This window comes from Schistocerca gregaria, unplaced genomic scaffold, assembly GCF_023897955.1.
Source record: "Schistocerca gregaria isolate iqSchGreg1 unplaced genomic scaffold, iqSchGreg1.2 ptg000182l, whole genome shotgun sequence".
NCBI lineage: Eukaryota > Metazoa > Arthropoda > Insecta > Orthoptera > Acrididae > Schistocerca > Schistocerca gregaria.
The window spans coordinates 110,182-128,792 of NW_026061732.1; the positions used below are offsets into that span (position 1 = coordinate 110,182).

The window sequence follows — 18,611 nt, forward strand, 5'->3', positions numbered from 1 at the left end:
GAAGGTGTGGATTCGATAGAGAGAGGGAATACACTCTTTTTGGCTGAGATCATTTTAGGACGTTTAGACGATGGCTAGATTTTATTGCGCCATGACGGATGTACTTATCTTTAAAAGAGAAGTGTGGAACCATTGAAACGGGTTGAATATTTGTGAATACATCCAAAAATGAAACGTCCAATTGAGATCAGGTATTAGGATTTTATGAAGTCTCAGATATCTGTACGATAAATGACATGATCAAGGTCTTTTGCTTCTAATATTCAATGAGATGCGCCTAATTCTGTCATTGAATAAAAAGAGTCCAAAAAGCCGTATCAGTCCGGCTCCAAAGACTTGGACAATTGCTTCAGAAAAGGAAGCTGGGGAGAGTCCTGCGCACGCTGCGCACACAAGATCGGAATTGAGTCCAGAGGGCGATATGAAAAACCGCCAGTTTTTCAAGCTTCGAACGATTGGCTCAGAGACTGTCTCTGGAGAGAGTACCGGGTCGCATTTTTCAAACAATTTGACTTCTTCTGGCTTAATCGTTTGTTCTTCATAATACGACGCTGTTCGAATACTTGCTGGAAAAGCGACTGAAAACGAAATATTGTATGCGTAGTATTCCTGGTGAAGCGCTTCGTAAAGAGAGCGGATGGCGCTCTTAGTGGGGGAATAGCAGGAGTATCCCATGACGGAGGCGAGGCCTACCAAGGATGAAATACCAATAATCCGGCCGCGTCTTTGTTGCTTCATAAATGGTAAGACAGCCTTGATGGCATGTACGTTACCAAAGTAATTGACTTTCATGACACGTTCGAACCAAACCAGTTCTAGCTAGAGCAACAAAAAAATTAGAGTAAGTTCTGGGTTGTACGGTCTAAGACAGCTCGATTGAAGTCGACATTTGTAGACTCATGTGCATTGTACGTGTATACACGGGCGCATACGTCATCAAAGCGTTGTGGCCGAGTGATGCCTGCATTGTTGATTAGCACCTCTATCCTACCGCCCAATACTTCAACAGCTTTTTCTATGCCATCGCGGATGCAGGGAAAATCAGTTACGTCAGCGATGACATATTTAACGATCTGGTGTTTGAAAGCCTAGAAAGTTGTGCATTTTTTTTGTGAGGGAGAGGAACAATTTCGTTACAAATAGAAGACTTTCTTGTTAAAAAAGAATTGGGATGAGGAAGCAATAGAGCTTTACCAAAATGCATAATACCTTAAGCTCTTCGAGCAATTTAACTGAACTTTGCAGTTGACTTTCTTTTCGAGCAATCAGTACCACGTTGGCACCTTTTTTGACCAAGTCTATGCAAATTTGAAGTCCCAATCCCTCGCTTGCGCCTGTTACAATAATATTGGCCCCCTCAATATTGATACCTGGAACCCTCTCTGTGATGAAAAATAGGTACAGCAAAATGATGCTGCAGGCTATTGCCAGCAGCGTGAAAAACATACGGTCTGAATGTTGGCTAGCGCGAAACGAGAATATTTATGTCAAAAACTTTAGCCTGAACATTTTTAGCTACGATTCACATGCATTTACTCTGCTTTAACCGAATTTATCTTAAACTTATTGTTAACATTTAAACGCTGTATATATATGTGCAAACGTTTCGTTACTGCTTATACTATTGACCGTTTCTCTCTGATGCTAAGGCTATTGATAGTTCTTAACAAACTGATCACGCGTCCGTCAATAAAGCCTTTGTTCTTTTTCTCTCTTCACCGTCCTTAGCGTTTCTGTCTTACAAAAAACAAAAGGGTCGAATTTTGATGTCCTTCTCGTCTGTTTGATCGGCTTATCCTTCCTTTACTCAATTTCCTCTACGCCACTCTGCTGGCGTGCTATGCTGTTCCAATCAGGTGATACGTATCCTTCTTCTGCCCAAGCAGGTAAATCTGTTTTATATAAAAACGATTTTGTTTTGTATGACAAAGCATGCAGACAGATAAACATTTCGTGTGTGTAGGGTGTCCTATATACCTTCTTGCAGTCTCGACACGTAGGAGAAGGATCTATTGAATTGATGTTGACCTTCGAACCGCTGGGCCGGTAAGATTGAAATTTTGGGTTCACCTCAATTTTTTCCTGAATAATTTTAGATAGCGAATTGTAGTGATTAAATTGCTTGGATGCCGCCTTAATGTCCTCTATCTCTTTGGTATCAGGCGGACTGATTTCCAATACTGGTCCTAGACATTGTGCATATTTTTCATTGTACAGGGGATCATTTACGATTGGATAACCCAGCCATTTCAGGTGAATGCGAATCTGATGAGTACGACCTGTTTTTGGAACACATCTCACCAAGGATTCATTGTTACGATAGAATATCCTCTCAAATTGCGTGATACATCGCTTTCCGTCCGAACTGATACGATTGTGCTCTTTTCGATGAATATCTGGTACAATGAAAATAGGTTGATCAACGGTTATCTTTCCCTCGGGAAACTCGCCAACTACCCGAGCCAAATACCCTTTTTCTATATCGTAGCTCCGAATTTGAGAAGAGATGTCATTCGCGTCTTTGGATGATTTAGTAAAAATCAACAGTCCAGACGTCAGTCGGTCCAGTCTATAGGTGGTGTATAAATTCATGAGTCCATGTTCGTGTGCCAATATGAAGGTAACACTGTTATGCCGATACCGACCGGAAGGATGAACTGGAATAGAGCCGGGCTTGTCAATCACAACCAGTTTTTCGTCTTGGTAAATAATTTTAATTTCCTGACCTGATACCGGTGGTTCGTGCCTATGTACTCGATGCATGATCAAATCATGTTCTTTGATTACATAATCGAACCCGACCATTTTGTTATTGATTTGAATTTGCCCAGAACAGATACTCTCCAACTAAATTATTGAACCAGAGAATACAGCGTCAGCAAAACAAGTTAAAAAGGGTAGGTCCACCTAATTATTTATCACACATACACATGCGTCTTGTTCTACTTACATAATAGTTAATGGAATGGTTCCGAAATTCAGTGACGAACATCTCAACTACATTTTTACCAATCCAACGTTGTTTTGCGCCAACCGAAAACGTAAATGGATACTCTCGGACACATCTTAGACCTGTTCTCAATTGTTGAAAATAGACAGTGTGTCAATGAATTTTGTCTTAGTTTCGAGTTGTTTTTCAATGGCTACGTACCATTTTTCAAAATATGCGAGGTCTCTCTTAATTCATGCGACTGAATAGTGACATTTGCTTTTTGAGCGGTCTTATTGGTTTCGTGTTCGTCAAAAAAATCTGCTTCTTTTTTCACATCCCTTGCATTCGGCGCGCATTCCTCAGCCTCTGGAACGATCGGCGACTTTTTCGCGGATTTTAGAGCAGGTTCAAATTCAACTGTACTCGGCATGTATTTAGGATCTCTGCACTTCATTGTGCCTCATATGTGGTGTTGAGTGTATCGAGGAAGGAGAAATTAACTTGGGTATGTATATAATACTCGAAAAGGCAAAAATCATCATATATTTATCGCAAAAAAAATGAAAAGATAACTTCAAAACACTATGCTAGGGACGGCAAACCTCCTTGATAGTCTAAAGAACATTTTATACACCTTGCTTATTTTTTCTTAAATTTATTAGATACTATTTGTAAATATGCTTCACCCGTTCAATATCTCCTGTCTCGTTGAATAAGAGATTCTTTTTTCTTGTGCATCATACACAGTACTGAAAACGGTATCCGAAGTAAGGAATGAATAGATTAGGCGGGGTCCTTACGACGATCGAAACTAGCAACCTCGACCAATGGATCCTGCTTTTGTCTTTTTTGTATCTGACGTTCTAAGTAGGGCCATTGTTTCTAGTAACACAAAAATAAAAGCAAATAAATGTCAAAAAGAGAGTACTCAGATAAATAAAGACTGTCTTACACATGCGTTGATCGACCAATAGGAGATATAAATCCATATGCGCAGACACCTCTTTCTTACCCTGCATTCAGACCAACTCTAAAATTTCCTACATGTAGAACGTACTGTGTAGTTGAGAGTATTCCATACAGTATCTACAATCCCGTTTCCGAAAAATTCTAAAGCAACGAGGCCAACTGTTATAGATACCGCCATGCGTGGAACGGTCTTAAAGCCGAGTCTGTACAACCAGTTGTTTTTAAGATATCGGCTGGCCATCTCTTTTGAACCGAGAAATTTTGATTCACTACGAGGAGGGAACAGATGTATTTGATAATATCAATGAGTATATTATGTATGTACTACTAGTTTGACTAGAGACAAGTACACTCTACCCAAATTTACAGATACAGCTAGTTACCAAGTAGAAGATGATATGCGCAGCAGGCAAATCGCTATTAGCTGTTTACGTTGAATTTTTTGTATAGATAAAATATATGAGTATTGCTAGAAAAAATTCTATTAGGCTGTGCAATTACAGTCCAACAATTTAGGCAAACTCTGTTTTTTTGACGAAGGTAGAGAGGGCATAGTGGGGAGAGCAGCTGACAGTTGAGAAGGTATAAATGTGTGCATGGTGCGATTTAAGTTGTTTTAAATTGACGTACAAAATCTTTTCGAAGATTTTGGCTCATAGTCAAATCTATTAGGTTAAAATTCAGTAAACCCCGTGTGAATGAATAGAGAAGACCAACCTTTTTTGTAGTTACTTAACCCCAAAAATTAAATGTTTTTTTGTGTATACCTTAAGCAGTATCGCGATAAATATTGATGTTTACGGCTATGACAGGTACGCTTTTTTCTAGCAATACTTTCATTTGTTGAACCATTTTGGCTCCTTTATCTAGTAGAATTTGATAGAATTTTTGATAGATGGCTGAGATCAAAGGGAGAGGGATCATCGTTATTTAAGGATATACTTGTTTACATACTATGCTCAGGCAATCCCGTTCCTTCGAAAAATATTAACAGTTCTGTGCACATGTTTGAAGACACCGAGCCAATAGTTGAAGATAGAAGTGTCTTGACTTCTATGTTTTTGGACGAGCTTAAAAATGAGGACGTTCAAGCGCGCATTTGTGTCATTCGTCGTCTCCAATCCATTTCCAAGTCTTTAGGGTTCGAAAAGACGAGAGAAGATTTGTTGCCTATGTTAAGTGGTATGAAATATTATTTGGAAGATGGAGTTTTAGTTTTTTTGAACAAATAACTTGAGAGTTTGAATTAGTGTCAGAGCAATTTATTTTTGCTGTAAAGCTAGGTTCTACTTGATTGTCTCAGACTAATATCGGTTAAAAAACAGAAATTTTAGATGACGAAGACGATGTTTTGTTGGTTCTAGCAGAGGAAATTAAAAATCTTGTTGATGCGGTGGGAGGAAAAGAATATGCGTATCTTCTATTAGTCCCTTTAGAATTGCTAGCCTCTGCAGATGAAACAGCTGTTCGAAATAAGGCGGTTGAAGCTATTAAATCTGTAGCTGAGATTCTTCCGAATGAACACATACAAGCCTATTTGGTCCCGTGCATTAGGCGCCTCGGTACTGGAGATTGGTTCAGTCCGCGCATTAGTGCATCCAACTTATTGGCTGCAGCCTATCCAAAAGTATCGCCTGAGATTCAAGCAGAACTTAGAGTGTACGTTTTGAGCTAAGAAAAATTATTGCATATTATCACCGCATATTCCTTGTGTATTCTATACCCGAAAAGTGCAGGCTAACAACGCCTTCTCTCGACAGACTATTCAACAATCTGTGCTCTGATGATACGCCCATGGTTCGCCGCTCGGCCTTCTCTCAACTCAAGGATTTTGTGAAGCTGGTAGACAGGGAATACCTTGATAGCATAATAGAAACGTTTAAATTTGTTGCAAAGAATGAGCAAGATTCGGTCAGGTTGCTGACGGTTGGAAACTGCATAGCAATTGCAGAGATGTTGAATGAAGAAGAAAGAGATAAACATATTCTGCCGGTCGTGCGTGCATGCGCTATGGATAAGTCGTGGCGTGTACGTTATATGGTTGCTACCCTTTTTCTGGAATTGTACGATATCATGAATCCAAAATTAAATCGAAGTGAATTTGTAGATTATTTTGTTCAACTGTTATGCGATGTTGAAACAGAAGTGAAGATTGCTGCTTGTAGCAACATTACAAAGTTTTGTCAGAGAGGAGGCGAGGAGCTGGTAGAATGGGTCATGCCACTTATACAAGATCTAGCTAAAGATACAGACCAGCATGTGAGAATGATACTGGCAGAAGATATAGTTGGGCTCGCATCGATTGTGACCAAAGAAGAGATGATAAAGCAGTTGTTGAATTTGTATTTACTGTTGCTTAAGGATGAAACGTCAGAAGTGCGGCTGAACATTATATCTAGGTTCGATATGCTGAACAAGGTGATAGACGCAGATTTCCTTCTGAGGCATCTGATGCCGACAATTATCGAACTTGCAGAAGACCGACAATGGCGTGTAAGATTGGCAGTAATCGAGTATATACCATTGATAGCAAAAGAACTTAGCGCAGAATTTTTTGATCAAAAGCTCACTAATTTGTGCATGATATGGCTAGGAGATTCGGTGTTTTCAATACGCGAGGCTGCGACGAAGAATCTGAAGCATTTGACAGAGATTTTTGGAGTCCAATGGGCACAAGAAAAGATTATACCCAACATTTTAATTCTGCGCTCTGAGCCGAATTATCTGCACCGTATGACAGCTCTGGCTGCATTCTCCGTTTTATCGACGGTCGTCTCGAGTGATGTCGTTGGAAGCACGATGCTCAATTATGTGACCGAGATGGCTTATGATTCTGTCCCGAACGTTCGATTCAATACCGCCAAAACACTACAGAAGTTTATCCCGGTACTGAGCCGTGCAGTCATAAACACCAAGGTTAAACCGACGTTGGAGAAGTTATTGAATGACCCGGATATGGACGTTAGATACTACAGTCAGCAGGCGTGGGAACTCTTATAAGAGCGCGGCCCAGAAAGAAAGGAAATTTTGGCGATACCATTCAAAAGAAGTTAAGTGAAAGGATGAATTATTTGTTTCAGCCTCAGATGTAATACGGATAGCAGATGAGATGGGTAGATAAGCGTTGATCGATTTAATTGGTGTTTTAGTCGTTATTCTAAGAGTGTCCCATAAGTGTTTTTACTAAAAACCTTATATAAAGAGTGAAAAACTAAAAACTCCTCAAAAGGGCTGTGAGGTAGGTACCTCTCTTGGTTTAACGAATGTAGTTAAATCAGGGCTGAATCGCAATCAAGAGATTTGGGCAGCACAATTTTTAGAAGCGCCATGCACCGTCTGGTCGAAAGGCCTCGGATGGTGCGCGAAACAGAATAAGGGAAATAAGCGTATACATGTTATCATCACAGATTCAGACTTTTTTCGCGGGGGAGTTTGAATGTACACGGCACCCACTTACTGCGCTTGATCTCGAGTTTTTGCGCTGCTCGCTAATTCAGAGCGGATTTCTGGGGTGATGGCGTGGTGAGACCTAGCGTTGACCAATGCTTTTATCTGTTCTTTTTGTTTCGCGGTTAGGTCTTCTTTGTAGTGCTGAACGAGAATTAGCAAGCACTGGTGCCACATAACAGTACAGGGTAGCTGATCCTTCTTCCTGCTCAGGAAGTGTTCAACGACCATATCAATGACTTCGTACGGAAGGGCGTATTTTTTTTTGAGGAGTGTGCCTATGAAGAAAGAAACGGCGCTGGAAGAAGGCAGCTGCGCTAATTTGTAGATAGCGACACTAGAGTGAGAGGATGGAATAGTGTTTTTCTTTATGATGCTGCCCAAGATGGCCATTTCTCGCAGAGTGCAGTTGTTGCTTTCGCATAGCGGGAACAGGATACCTTTATAGAAAGCGCCGGGTTTGTATAGAGTTTTTTTAAGCGAGGCGTATAGGTGGCAATTCAGTTTTTTGTTATTTCTGATATTTTCGCGGAAATGCGGATAGAGGACGAGGGAATAGAACGTTTGTGCCAAGTGTTCATTTAGATTGGATGCGAACAGTCGCGTCGCAGCGTAAGTGGCTTGTGGAGACCACTCTGCTGGGTTAGTTAGTTCCAGAATCTGCTGCCAGTTGATTAGAGAGGGGATGATCTTGAAAGCTTTTGGGAGGGGTCCTGAAGTATAGTTTTTCAACAACTTAGCAATGAGTTGGTAGGACTCTATAACTTTGGCATTATAATGAAATGTGGGGGGACACTGTGAGACGTTACAGTGGTCATGATGGAAATCCGTATCCGAAGTGTCCATCGCGTTCGTGCAGGACATAGATTCTTGTTCAAGCTTTTCCAAAATAGCCTGGTCTAAGCGGTCATACGTGGAATGGGGCGAGGAGGCACCATCTACTAATTGATGATTAAGCAAGAGTTCCTCATCAGAATTTGAGTGCGCTCTAGAGTCTAAGTCATCATTTATGTTGTTCCACTCCTCGTAGGTGTCTTCCCAATCTGAATCAGAAGAGTCGCTACAGAGCGAATAACGGGGGACATGGGTCAGTCGCCCATTGTGAATTATTAGCACCAGTTGCACACACGGGGATTAAAAAACATTATGTGAAAAGCTGTAACCCTCAGGAGTCTTGTACCATGACCATGTGGACGTCGCTTTCGAGTCGTTCTGGTCTAGAAAGTGCTCTCCTTGCAAATCCTTCTGCTGCTTTCGAACCTGTTGAAGCAATTTTTGTCTGAACTTTTGAGAGGATGCCTTTCAGAAGCTATTCGGTCAATTATGGCGGATGGTGTTATAATTTCCCGACCGAATTAAAAAGCGGAATCGTCGACTTGAATCCATTGATCTAAACGCGTGGTGACATACAGAGTGACTTTTATCAGACTTAGAGGAGAGCTTTTTCTTGGTCAGAATGCGGGCCGTTCTATCCTCGTCGGCAGCCAGCGGATCATGGCGACTCCGATTTTTGGATTTCGTCAGTTCTGATCTGTCTTTCGGCATCGCTCAATATAAACTGATAAAAAAGTTTACAACACACACAAGGAAAGGAATAGGGCCTACAAAAAAATTTTGATCTATACAATTTATCCTTTTATCCACGCATAACGTGAAATTTCTTTGTGTACGAGAGAAACGGCCGAGCCCTTCAAGAGATTAGCAGGGTGCCACTCAACCTGGTTATCACACGACAAAAAAGAGGCGTGTGGCTGTGCCGTTCAAGGTATTAAGGTAACAAGCGGCGAAAAGTGAGAAAAAGGGGTGGCGGAGGTCTGGTAAATGGGTGCCGGAGACAGGTATCGTATTTCGAAGAAGGACGCCCTATTGATTTTTTGGGTCTTGCCGAAAAATTAAAAAATACGCAGCGACAGGTCTATATTATTTAAGCAAATATCTATATTTAGTTTTTTTTGTAATTTGGAAAAATCGATTTGTTAATCATGAAAAGACACAATTTTTTTCTTCAGCTAAAAATAAATAGTTCTTTTTGTAGCGCGTATTTCCCTTCTCAGCGCCCTTCGTATTTCGGTCGTCCGAAAGTGGGCCATTCTACTATCTAGCAAGTGTCGGTTGAAGGAGCCCTTTTTTGTCGGAAACCAGTTTTTTTTTACACATGCATGTAGCTCAACCTTCAGAAGGTGATAGCAACCAGGCAGTGACAACCGATGTTTCGTCTGGCGAGCAGGGCGAGCAAGGCGCTCAAGAAGGCACCTGCGTAAAAAGTGGTGAGTCTGAGCAGATGCTGGTGACGGAGCAGCCATTTGACGGCACGTTTGAAGAGCTTACATTAGATCGCTTTGACTCACTGGAGGAGGAGAAAGACAACGAGTTAGGGGCTGCTAGAAAGCTCAAAAAGCTTAAAAAGTTGCGTAGGAATGCAGAGGAGGAAACCTTATTGAACCAAGAGACGTCGAAGGAAGGGAGACGGGGGGAACCTAGTGACGAGGTTAATGACGCAAAGAGTAGCCAGCAAACACCCAATAATGAGCCAGATTGGGAGTCGCTTCCTACGCAGACTATCGTTCCAGAAATACCGGATGTTTTTGTACGCCCCTTGTTAATGTTCTCTTTCACGCACATTGAAAAGGAGACTCACTTGTGTGTACAATGTGTATGCGCATTTTGACACATTGTATCTGGCATCTTTGTCCTGATGTGGTAGAGTTTAATGTGCGACGTCTTTGGTGATTCTGATGATGACTCAATCTTGAGGGATACTCGACCCTGGTCTGAGCTCGATGATTTAGATGATACGAGGATACTAGAAGTAAAAAAAGACCTGCAGAAAGCTATTTCTCACCAACGCAAAAATTTGAGGCAAGCAACCCGAGTTTCTGTCAAAGCCCGCTCATCTAGGGACGATGACGTGCTCGACTCTATTTCTGAGGAAGAAAATTCTGACCGTGTCCATATTAAAGGCGTACACCGCAAACGTTCAGGACATCGTAAGGAGCAGCCTTTTTTGGATGCCCAAAATACCACTTCCCATCATCGAAAGAAAAAGTATACTGAAGACGAGATTCGTCAGAAAATCCGTCACGTTGTAAATGTCATGGTCGATGCCTGTGAGGCGGATAGGCTATCCAACATACAGAGGAAACCTGCAACACAAAAGTTACAGCATTTGAATCAATTTAAAGAGACGTTATTGCACGTTGGATGGCAAGAATTCTTGTTAGATACAAATGTTCTGAGCGTAGTACGAGACTGGTTAAAACCTCTGCCAGATAGAACTCTACCAAGTCTGGCCATCCGTGAGACCTTACTGAGGTGTCTGTTGAGCTTCTCGCACATTTCCAAATTTGCTCTCCGTGACAGCGGAATTGGTCGTATTGTCATGTTTTTTTCAAAAAGTGATACAGAACCGACCGTTAAGGATCTGGCTGACAAGCTCATCGCTCGATGGACACATCATGCCTCCTCAGAGAACGAATACAAAACCGACTATGATGCTCACCGGAGGTTGACGCCAGACCAAGTCAGAATATACTCCCAGCAGCTCAGTTTTGGCCGCACTCTTCAAGGAGCGAGCGACGTAAAAGGGCAGCCTAGACAGCGAGTACACGAACAAATGTACGCTGCCGCCCCGATTCTCAGCAGCATGGAATATGTTATCCAACCAGAAAGCACTGTTGATCCAAAACTGGTTGCCCAGAGATCTGGCCTAAGAAACAGCAGAAACAAATTTTGGAAGAAACTCTAATAACGCATCGCCTTTTCACATAAGCGGGAGAATTCAGCGATCAAAAAAATTACGCATTCAGGGCGAATCACAAAAAAAGATGTGCGCATGTGTATGTACAATAATACAATTAATTAGGTCTGTGTTTCAAGCTTTGTTTGAAGACATGATGTGTGGAATTTAAATTTCTTAATTTCATTTTGTATTCTTACTACTCTTTTATATACATTTTTCCTATACAAATATACATTAGGATTTGTTTTTGTACAGATTTCTCTCTTCATGATTACTTTTTGTCAGTTTACATGGCCTTTGTCCAATGTACCTCCCATTCATTTCTTTTAGTGCCTTCACGCCGTCATGAGGGTCTAAAAACGAAACAAACCCAAACCCTTTTGTATTTTGGTACGGATCGCGAATCACACGCCATTTGGCTAATGTGGGATATTTAGAGAATGCCTTTTGCAACGTCGCATCGTCAACTTCATTACCTAAGTTACCCACAAAAATTCTGAAGTCACCTTCTGGCCAATCCAACAAAGAGGGATCCTGCCAGATTTTTCCACCTGCCTTTCTGTATACGGTTCGCGGCTTCATCCTTTTTTTGTCATTTATTGGAGGAGCCAGCGGATCTACATCACCATAGTTTAATATTTTCGGCATGCTGGTGTTCACAGAAACGTCCTTGGATGTCTGAGAATTTGAAGAAACGTGCTGCTGATAGGGCAGCGTTTGTGGTGCTGATTTTTTTAAAAGTTTATTATTATCATGCGAAGGATGGTGGTATTTCTGGACTGTCGTCGCATAGTACTGTTGTACATTTGGCTGGGCGTAATGTGCCGTAGGTTGTACATTGAGATACCCGGTTTGAGGATGAGCAGATGCTGCGGTCAAAAGGGCACAAGCGGAAGGGATAAAAAATAGCTGTCAATGCACACATAGATAGATAAACGAGCTACTAAAAAAACGTACAGGTAGGATAGTAATAAGGCATCATCGCATAAGGTGTGCTGTAATACTCGTTGAACTTGAAAAAAGAGGCTGCTTAGTAACACGAACAAGGGCTTATTCAATAGGAATCCTACGCGAAAGATATCATAATCAGAAGTATTTTCATCGCCATACATTCAAATCGTATGACTCGCCTCGACATAACGTGGTACCAGATACGTTAGAAGCTTGGGCGGTATCGAAGACCAAAGGGGTATCCTGAAGCTTCTGTCGTTTATGAGGTGACTCGCCATCGCTGGAGCGTCTGTGACTTGCCATTCCGTCATCGGACCTCGTTCTCGAAGCTGCGTCATAATTCGAGGTAGATGTCATGTGGCGGGTAATAGGATACGACAGACACAAAAAAAATAGATGTCAGCCGTAAAACGTTTTGTTTTTATCTGGGAGGTGCTGATTATACAGTTTTGCTTTTCTATTTCACCAGAGATGGATTTGGATTTCAAGCTTCCAAAAGAGTTGCAAGAAGCAATAGGAGGATGTAATGCAATAGTTGAGAAAATTAAAAACGATTTACAGCCCATGTTAGCACAAGTACAAAAAGAACGGGACCCGTTAGAATTGGCCAAGTTGAAACTTGCTATCTCTTATTCGCTTACAATTCTGTACAGTAGTACGTATGTGGCGAAGAGAAGCCGATGAGTACAGAAGTCTTGTTTTTCTTTATGACCGTGCGAGCAATTTGGTATTCAGCTTTCTCAATTCGGCTACAAAAACGGAAACTCACTCAGCTTCAAAGTATACTTAAGGGTGCAGGGAATATCTCTCAAACACCATCCCATTAAGAAGGAGCTGGTACTTAAAACAATATAGGGCAGAATTTGATGCCCTTTTCTAAAATAGCCCGCATTTCTATGCACGCTTACACATGTATTTACGGCTCTTCAGCAAGATATAAGGCTACACATTCAAAAGCTAGAGTATTTGAACAGAGGTGACGACGAAAAAAGCATGTATTCGATGTGTTGTGTGCGTGCAATCCCCGCAGCTGTATATTGTATCTCAGAGGGGAAAAACAACTCGACAGAAACACCTAATCCTTTGATTATTTAGAGAAATACAGTAATTTAGACCTGGATGCCGCAAATCGCTTCGTCAAGGCAGCCCTAAGTACGAAGAATTTATTTTGTTAGAATCAAACGTGTCGACAAGGAGCCAACCTTTGTAAAAAACTAACATGCATATTTAGATAAACCGGGTTCCTAATCAATATGCAGATAGAATTAGATGGAGGAATGAACAGCTGATGTCGAACAACAATCAGAGGTTTGGGACAAGCTGTACAAACAACATCTTTTGTATCATTAATGATATACGCTGTCTGTCAGTGGTACAGATGATGCTGTGGTGAAACGGAGCTAACGACGAAAATGTGCACGTCTCTCGAAACGAGTGAAAAGATATAGTATTGGACAAAGTTCTGGCATAGGTCAAAACAGTGCTTACCTGTACGCGTATCTATCACCTTATGTTACCGAAAATAAATGGTTTTGTGCGTGTTAAACAGATTTGTGTTTTCAGAAATATTTGGAAAATGGGTTTGATCTTCGAGAGGATACTCGCGACACAACCGACCATTGTTCGCATTTTTGTCTGACGTTAGACTGCAGGTGGTAGGTGTTTTTCTTAGCACATCATTCCCGTGATGTGAGGTAGGTCTTTTACGGCTCCCACTACAGTTTCTCTCAGCTCGTCTCCATAACAGCTGATAAAAGTAACAGGCTCCGAGAAGACGCCAATTTAGCAGCGCCACTGTTCGTTCAGTCGATACTCACAGCACATCTAGTCGAGAAAATAGGTCCTGCCTCAGTTAGCACTAGAGGGCTAGACTAATTGTGTTGGAGGATGCGCTTTGGGGAAAGGCAGACGTGACGTTTTGTTTGGTGCGGTGGGTGAAAAACAGACGCTGTAGTGCTCTTCAGTATTATTTAAGACAGGTGCAAAGGACCATTTCTTGTCCAATGACGTTCCATACGTGAAAAAGACACGAAAGACATATAGAGATGCCAAAATCTATGTTTTCTTTTGCGTGATTTGATACCAGATATATGCACACATGCGTGATGGTTTATTTGTATACAGGGGATGCCACTGCATTAAAATACATAATACACATTACTACTCCGTTCACAATGGTTTAGCTTTTGAGAGCTGCTGATTTTTCCCTTTCTTCATTGAATGATAGTGATGACACAGCCACTCGTATTCGTCTGTGCTGATGTCCGAAGTTGACAGGCCGTAGTATTCTATATTGTCGAGGACACTAGCACAGTCTTCTGGCTTGATGAGTTCGTCGCTGAATCCTGTGTAAAAATATTTTAGCAGGCTTTTTAATCCTGGTACCGTAATGGTGGTATCCGCTGATATTTTGAGTACTCCGGTGACCGATTCGCTCATATCTGAGCTTATCATTTGCCTGAAGTAAGGCCACCTGGAAAACAGGACGCATTTGTGACAGTGTATGTGAGTACCTTGAAGTTCGATAATAAAATCGGTGGCGCCAGGGTTATCGTCTTTGGTTGCGCTGGAAGTCTTACGTTGGTCGAAGTCGATTAGTTGAGCCATGTCTGAATTCAGTTTTTTAGGTGGGGGGTGAATGCATCGAACTGGCGTTTGAGGCGAATGCTTCGTGCAGATAGCGTCAAAGAACTTTTGGCCAATACTTGGGCGCTGTTTCGTAAGCTCTAAAAGCAAATCAAGACGGTGAATGAAAAGTTTGGGTTTTCTTGAAATATTGAGAATGCATTTATTGATGATAGTGGATAGGTTAAATTTGGACGCGTACAAAACGCACTGGATGAGCGTATCTGGGTGTTCGATGGCTCTGAGTTGGTTGATGGTGACGGTCGAACAGAAGGTTGCCAATTCATTCATTTGAGTCCAAACGGCGCAAGTCCAAAGACCTGCCCATAGGCGGAAGTTTTCAAAGCACTGGTCGAGGTTTTTCTGATTGAGGCAATGAATAGGCCACGGGTTTGGATAGTTGTCTGAGAGCAAGTAGACGACGAACGCAGATAGCGAGTTAGGGGGGACTTGGGAAAGTTTTTCTAGCAGAGTTGGGTCGTCGAGTAGAGGTCGACACCTGACGGAGAGTATGGCTTGCGGGACGCGGTAATTCAAGCCCTTTTCCGAGTCGACTATAGAAAGGTGTTTGCATTTACCTATGAACGAACGGACTGAATCCTCGAGGAGGTTTTTGAACGAGATGGGGCGAGGCTGAAAATAGTACAAAATGCGACAGATGCGGTAGTTTCGCAGATCTGCGAAGATGACGTCGGCGGTATCAGAGTCGACGTCGATGCCAATGGGGGTGGTTGTACCGTAGTCGACGAAGTTGTGCACATTGTTTTTGCATATGGTTTTAGTCGAGGCATAGAGAGAGATGCGGCGTATTCGGTTGCTTCCTAGTTCGGAGAAGTAGACGAAACCCAGTTTTTGGTCGACGGAGACGGCATAGGGCTTGTAACAATTATCGTTAGGGCTGACAAGCGTGGACACGAAATTTTGAGAGATACAGCGAACCATGTTGTTTCCATAGTCGGCCACGATGATATTACCGCTGCCAATGGTGACGGCGATGCCGCGGGGAGAGCTGAACGTGGCCGCGTGAGAGACATAGTTGCGGCAAGTTGAACACGACCCGTTCAAATTCGAACACCCGGCTATAGTGATTACTTCCCCCGTGGGAAGGAGCTTTCGAATGCGGTTGTTGCCGGAGTCGCTGATAACGATGTCCCCGGACAGCGAATCGAACGCGATGCCACGTGGAAATCGAAACCTCGCATAAAGAGCGGGACCATCCAGGTATCCTTTTATTCCAGATCCCGCTATCGTGGAGACGTGTCCCCGATACAGACGCCGAAGGCGGTGTCCGTGACACTCCAAAATAATCAGACCCCCAAAGTTGTCAAAGGCTAAGCTGCAAGGTGTGTTGAATTGTGCTTCGGCGGCGGGCCCGTCGATGTGTCCTTTTTGACCAGTTCCAGCGACTGTAGAAACGCGGCCGCTATGAAGGCATCGAATACAGTTATTCATCCAGTCAGCGATATACACGCTGCCATCTTTAGGGTCCAGCACAACGTCGACTGGAGATCCAAAAATTGCCTCCTTCGCAAGACTGTCTCGATACCCTTGAACACCCGGTATCCCAGCAATTGTTATAGTCGATGCCTCAGTAGAATAAGGCATTAAATTCAGAAGGCAGCAATGGTCTAGCAATTTCTCTCCTCACGCGGTGTGAACAAGAAATGCGGCAAGAAAGAAGAACAGGGACGTAAGCCCCAAATTGCAGTTTCTTAAATTTGTAGGTACTGTTACGTCTGAGACTACAACTGACGCACATTTCTTAAAATTGGATTTGTCAATGAGGTTTGTAGCCAAGCACTCACGTTCGCGGTATTTGAACGAACTGCGAATGCGACATACTCAGGTCAAGCGTTCCGCGGGACGCGGGAGAAGTGTGGTGTTTGTGTGTGCTTTTCTTGTCCGTCAACAAGGCGTCCATGTCGCCGCGCATAGGGAATTCAAATAGCGCGAACAAGGCCGGTACCCGTCCTTTGCCACTAGGTAGGGACGTGTGGCGAGATTTTTGTAGGAAGATCAATCGTTGTTGATTTTTTTAAATGTACTTTTTTTAAGTTCGGAGAGAAGAATCGGTCATTCTATTCTCTACAATGTACAACCCTGGCTCTCCTCTGGCAACTTTCCTCTTCACTTCGGAATGCGTTTCTGAGGGACATCCGGGTAGGTCGTGTTTACCAAAATCTGGGTAACTGCTGACCAGTATCAATAATTTTCGCATCCGTTTTCTTCGACTAGCCCCTACTAAAGCCCCTGTCTTTTCCGTTCTCTTTAGACAAGATCTGTGATCAGATTTCGGACGCCGTCTTGGACGCCTGTTTGGCAGAGGACCCATACGCTAAGGTGGCTTGTGGTACGTTTTTTCTTTGTATGCCCTAAGCCGTCTTAAACTTTTCGAACACCTAGGCGGACGGATTTGCTTGCCGACGGGACTCCGTAACACAGGATATTCCGAAACACTAGAGACGGCCGTGACGACTGGTTCTGTGACGATTTTTGGCGAAATCACGACTACGGCAAACCCCAAATTCGCCCACATCGCTCGGAAGACTATAGAACGTATCGGCTTTGATAGCTCGGATAAAGGTATTTGAGAATCACTTGGATTCACATTGGCGTTTGTGTATTAACCAAGTTGGACATGGTGCAGTCCGAGTAGAGATATCTGTATTGCGTACTGTATTCACAGCTTCCTTATTCCGATTGATCTAGGGTTTGACTACAAAACGTGTCATGTGTCCATCAGCGTCGGCGAACAGTCTCCGGAAATCGCCAATAGCGTGCACGTTGGACGTAGCGACGAAGATCTGGGAGCTGGCGACCAGGGCATCATGTTTGGGTATGCGACAGACGAGACGCCCGAATTTATGCCAATCACGCACGTCCTTGCTACCCGTCTATGCAAGACGCTCTCTGAAAAGCGAAAGGACGGGACTCTGCCGTGGGCCAGACCTGATTCGAAGACTCAAGTGACAATTGAGTACAGGAATGACAACGGCGCACTGTTGCCCGTGCGTGTACACACGATCGTCATATCGACTCAACACAGCGACGAAGTGACGCACGAGCGCATTGTCAAAGACTTGCACGAGCACGTTATCAACACTTCGATTCCTCGAGAATACATCGACGAAAGGACCATTTATCACTTGAACCCATCTGGCCGTTTCGTGATTGGCGGACCTATGGGAGACGCCGGGTTAACTGGACGTAAACTGGAGGTCGATACGTACGGCGGCAGCTGTCCTCACGGCGGCGGTGCCTTCTCTGGTAAAGACGTCTCGAAGGTCGATCGTTCCGCCGCCTATGCCTGTCGCTGGGTTGCTAAGTCGCTTGTTGCCGCCAATCTTGCTCGTCGCATTGTCGTCCAATTATCCTATGCAATTTCCATTAAGCATCCGCTTTCCGTCTACATCAATTCGTTCGGAACGGGCGCAAAGAGCGATCAAGAGCTTATTCAAATTGTGATGGACAATTTTGATTTGTCACCTGGTGGCATCATTCGGGAATTGAAGCTTCGCCGCCCAATCTACGAAAAAACCGCAGCTTACGGTCACTTCGGGCGTAACGACCCTGACTTTACTTGGGAGTGCCCGAAGAAATTGAAGTATTAGTAAAAAGACAAGCTAACGTTTGCCAATTGACAAAAATCTATACTATACTCTTCACCTTTTATACCAGCATTTATGTTTTTTTTTGCGCCCATAATCTGAAAAACTTCGCTGCCTTCTGCACTCGCAACTCGTGCCGTGCGCAAAACATAAATTACAGGTAATATACTCAAATTTTGAACTGTCTTTTTGTGATTCGTCACGCTAGTGCGTACAGACTCCCTGCTATCAGCTACAGCTTAAACTAAAACGAACTCAGAAGCTTTCAAGTGTGTCTGTTTACCGGTATTTCTGCCCTTCCAGTAGTGACAGCGGGAAGAACGCATTTTCTGAAATTCAA

At 43.0% G+C, this 18,611-nt stretch overlaps 8 protein-coding genes, 1 long non-coding RNA gene and 1 other non-coding gene across 13 annotated transcripts; 4 read left to right on the forward strand and 6 right to left on the reverse strand.

Annotated features, from left to right (window-relative positions):
- Nucleotides 1–137: 137 nt before the first annotated feature.
- Nucleotides 138–1,446, reverse strand: LOC126304728 (3-ketodihydrosphingosine reductase-like). The gene is made up of 3 exons (XM_049991903.1): nucleotides 1,210–1,446; nucleotides 933–1,088; nucleotides 138–819 (listed from the first exon to the last, which is right to left on the reverse strand). The coding sequence occupies exons 1-3, from the start codon at nucleotides 1,444–1,446 to the stop codon at nucleotides 241–243; spliced, it is 972 nt and encodes a 323-aa protein (XP_049847860.1). The 3' UTR covers nucleotides 138–240.
- Nucleotides 1,447–1,458: 12 nt separating this feature from the next.
- On the reverse strand, nucleotides 1,459–3,441 carry LOC126304703 (pseudouridylate synthase RPUSD2-like). Of its 2 annotated transcripts, none has more exons than XR_007553163.1 (3): nucleotides 3,152–3,441; nucleotides 2,951–3,072; nucleotides 1,459–2,847 (listed from the first exon to the last, which is right to left on the reverse strand). XR_007553163.1 is itself a non-coding variant. In XM_049991876.1 (3 exons), exon 3 carries the CDS (start codon nucleotides 2,803–2,805, stop codon nucleotides 1,804–1,806), a length of 1,002 nt encoding a protein of 333 aa, XP_049847833.1. In that variant the 5' UTR covers nucleotides 2,806–2,847; nucleotides 2,929–3,072; nucleotides 3,152–3,403; the 3' UTR covers nucleotides 1,459–1,803. The 2 variants fall into 2 exon arrangements, 1 of the variants encoding a protein (XP_049847833.1); XM_049991876.1 differs by having other exon boundaries at nucleotides 2,929–3,072; nucleotides 3,152–3,403.
- Nucleotides 3,442–3,571: 130 nt separating this feature from the next.
- LOC126304720 (uncharacterized) lies at nucleotides 3,572–4,078 on the reverse strand. The gene is made up of 2 exons (XR_007553165.1): nucleotides 3,990–4,078; nucleotides 3,572–3,814 (listed from the first exon to the last, which is right to left on the reverse strand). It is a non-coding gene; the product is annotated as an uncharacterized LOC126304720 (long non-coding RNA).
- Nucleotides 3,867–7,129, forward strand: LOC126304718 (protein phosphatase 2A scaffold subunit-like). Of its 3 annotated transcripts, none has more exons than XM_049991894.1 (5): nucleotides 3,867–4,483; nucleotides 4,678–4,713; nucleotides 4,916–5,083; nucleotides 5,227–5,560; nucleotides 5,662–7,118. In XM_049991894.1, the coding sequence occupies exons 2-5, from the start codon at nucleotides 4,695–4,697 to the stop codon at nucleotides 6,899–6,901; spliced, it is 1,761 nt and encodes a 586-aa protein (XP_049847851.1). In that variant the 5' UTR covers nucleotides 3,867–4,483; nucleotides 4,678–4,694; the 3' UTR covers nucleotides 6,902–7,118. The 3 variants fall into 3 exon arrangements, with proteins under 3 accessions (XP_049847851.1, XP_049847852.1, XP_049847850.1); XM_049991895.1 differs by lacking the exon at nucleotides 3,867–4,483 and having other exon boundaries at nucleotides 4,583–4,713; nucleotides 5,662–5,929; nucleotides 6,009–7,129; XM_049991893.1 differs by lacking the exon at nucleotides 3,867–4,483 and having other exon boundaries at nucleotides 4,583–4,713; nucleotides 5,662–7,129.
- LOC126304775 (U11 spliceosomal RNA) lies at nucleotides 7,125–7,261 on the forward strand. The gene has a single exon (XR_007553173.1). It is a non-coding gene; the product is annotated as a U11 spliceosomal RNA (small nuclear RNA).
- Nucleotides 7,262–7,354: 93 nt separating this feature from the next.
- LOC126304719 (bystin-like) lies at nucleotides 7,355–8,895 on the reverse strand. Its single transcript, XM_049991896.1, has 3 exons — nucleotides 8,759–8,895; nucleotides 8,529–8,647; nucleotides 7,355–8,408 (listed from the first exon to the last, which is right to left on the reverse strand). Exons 1-3 carry the CDS (start codon nucleotides 8,891–8,893, stop codon nucleotides 7,355–7,357), a joined length of 1,308 nt encoding a protein of 435 aa, XP_049847853.1. The 5' UTR covers nucleotides 8,894–8,895.
- Nucleotides 8,896–9,340: 445 nt separating this feature from the next.
- Nucleotides 9,341–11,223, forward strand: LOC126304701 (uncharacterized). Its single transcript, XM_049991874.1, has 2 exons — nucleotides 9,341–9,935; nucleotides 10,053–11,223. Exons 1-2 carry the CDS (start codon nucleotides 9,504–9,506, stop codon nucleotides 11,091–11,093), a joined length of 1,473 nt encoding a protein of 490 aa, XP_049847831.1. The 5' UTR covers nucleotides 9,341–9,503; the 3' UTR covers nucleotides 11,094–11,223.
- A 98-nt stretch (nucleotides 11,224–11,321) lies between these two features.
- Nucleotides 11,322–12,687, reverse strand: LOC126304729 (RNA-binding protein 42-like). The gene is made up of 4 exons (XM_049991904.1): nucleotides 12,484–12,687; nucleotides 12,198–12,367; nucleotides 12,045–12,099; nucleotides 11,322–11,956 (listed from the first exon to the last, which is right to left on the reverse strand). The coding sequence occupies exons 1-4, from the start codon at nucleotides 12,602–12,604 to the stop codon at nucleotides 11,322–11,324; spliced, it is 981 nt and encodes a 326-aa protein (XP_049847861.1). The 5' UTR covers nucleotides 12,605–12,687.
- A 1,446-nt stretch (nucleotides 12,688–14,133) lies between these two features.
- Nucleotides 14,134–16,268, reverse strand: LOC126304730 (uncharacterized). Its single transcript, XM_049991905.1, has 2 exons — nucleotides 14,552–16,268; nucleotides 14,134–14,383 (listed from the first exon to the last, which is right to left on the reverse strand). The coding sequence occupies exons 1-2, from the start codon at nucleotides 16,266–16,268 to the stop codon at nucleotides 14,208–14,210; spliced, it is 1,893 nt and encodes a 630-aa protein (XP_049847862.1). The 3' UTR covers nucleotides 14,134–14,207.
- Nucleotides 16,269–16,732: 464 nt separating this feature from the next.
- Nucleotides 16,733–18,314, forward strand: LOC126304721 (S-adenosylmethionine synthase-like). Its single transcript, XM_049991897.1, has 4 exons — nucleotides 16,733–16,823; nucleotides 16,936–17,013; nucleotides 17,124–17,246; nucleotides 17,373–18,314. The coding sequence occupies exons 1-4, from the start codon at nucleotides 16,754–16,756 to the stop codon at nucleotides 18,272–18,274; spliced, it is 1,173 nt and encodes a 390-aa protein (XP_049847854.1). The 5' UTR covers nucleotides 16,733–16,753; the 3' UTR covers nucleotides 18,275–18,314.
- The last annotated feature ends 297 nt before the right edge of the window (nucleotides 18,315–18,611 follow it).

Bases quoted from the DNA above. Each gene is read 5' to 3' on its own strand.
- LOC126304728 (XM_049991903.1), bottom strand. From the start codon at position 1,446: ATGTTTTTCACGCTGCTGGCAATAGCCTGCAGCATCATTTTGCTGTAC. The intron at 1,089-1,209 runs GTATTATGCATT...ACAACTTTCTAG, and splicing joins AATTGCTCGAAGAGCTTAAG to GCTTTCAAACACCAGATCGT. The intron at 820-932 runs GTATGCGCCCGT...TTGTTGCTCTAG, and splicing joins GGCCACAACGCTTTGATGAC to CTAGAACTGGTTTGGTTCGA.
- LOC126304703 (XM_049991876.1), bottom strand. From the start codon at position 2,805: ATGGTCGGGTTCGATTATGTAATCAAAGAACATGATTTGATCATGCAT.
- LOC126304718 (XM_049991894.1), top strand. The intron at 5,084-5,226 runs GTATGAAATATT...GTTAAAAAACAG, and splicing joins TTTGTTGCCTATGTTAAGTG to AAATTTTAGATGACGAAGAC. The intron at 5,561-5,661 runs GTACGTTTTGAG...TTCTCTCGACAG, and splicing joins ATTCAAGCAGAACTTAGAGT to ACTATTCAACAATCTGTGCT.
- LOC126304719 (XM_049991896.1), bottom strand. From the start codon at position 8,893: ATGCCGAAAGACAGATCAGAACTGACGAAATCCAAAAATCGGAGTCGC. The intron at 8,648-8,758 runs GTATGTCACCAC...AGCTTCTGAAAG, and splicing joins AGTCTGATAAAAGTCACTCT to GCATCCTCTCAAAAGTTCAG. The intron at 8,409-8,528 runs GTACAAGACTCC...TTCGCTCTGTAG, and splicing joins GCGACGTCCACATGGTCATG to CGACTCTTCTGATTCAGATT.
- LOC126304701 (XM_049991874.1), top strand. From the start codon at position 9,504: ATGCATGTAGCTCAACCTTCAGAAGGTGATAGCAACCAGGCAGTGACA. The intron at 9,936-10,052 runs GTACGCCCCTTG...CTGATGTGGTAG, and splicing joins CAGAAATACCGGATGTTTTT to AGTTTAATGTGCGACGTCTT.
- LOC126304729 (XM_049991904.1), bottom strand. From the start codon at position 12,604: ATGGGCTGTAAATCGTTTTTAATTTTCTCAACTATTGCATTACATCCT. The intron at 12,100-12,197 runs GTATGGCGATGA...TCTTTTTTCAAG, and splicing joins GCGAGTCATACGATTTGAAT to TTCAACGAGTATTACAGCAC. The intron at 11,957-12,044 runs GTACGTTTTTTT...TTTTGACCGCAG, and splicing joins GCCTTATTACTATCCTACCT to CATCTGCTCATCCTCAAACC.
- LOC126304730 (XM_049991905.1), bottom strand. From the start codon at position 16,268: ATGCCTTATTCTACTGAGGCATCGACTATAACAATTGCTGGGATACCG. The intron at 14,384-14,551 runs GTACTCACATAC...ATTTTTACACAG, and splicing joins TTTTATTATCGAACTTCAAG to GATTCAGCGACGAACTCATC.
- LOC126304721 (XM_049991897.1), top strand. From the start codon at position 16,754: ATGTACAACCCTGGCTCTCCTCTGGCAACTTTCCTCTTCACTTCGGAA. The intron at 16,824-16,935 runs GTAGGTCGTGTT...CGTTCTCTTTAG, and splicing joins CGTTTCTGAGGGACATCCGG to ACAAGATCTGTGATCAGATT. The intron at 17,247-17,372 runs GTATTTGAGAAT...CGATTGATCTAG, and splicing joins CTTTGATAGCTCGGATAAAG to GGTTTGACTACAAAACGTGT.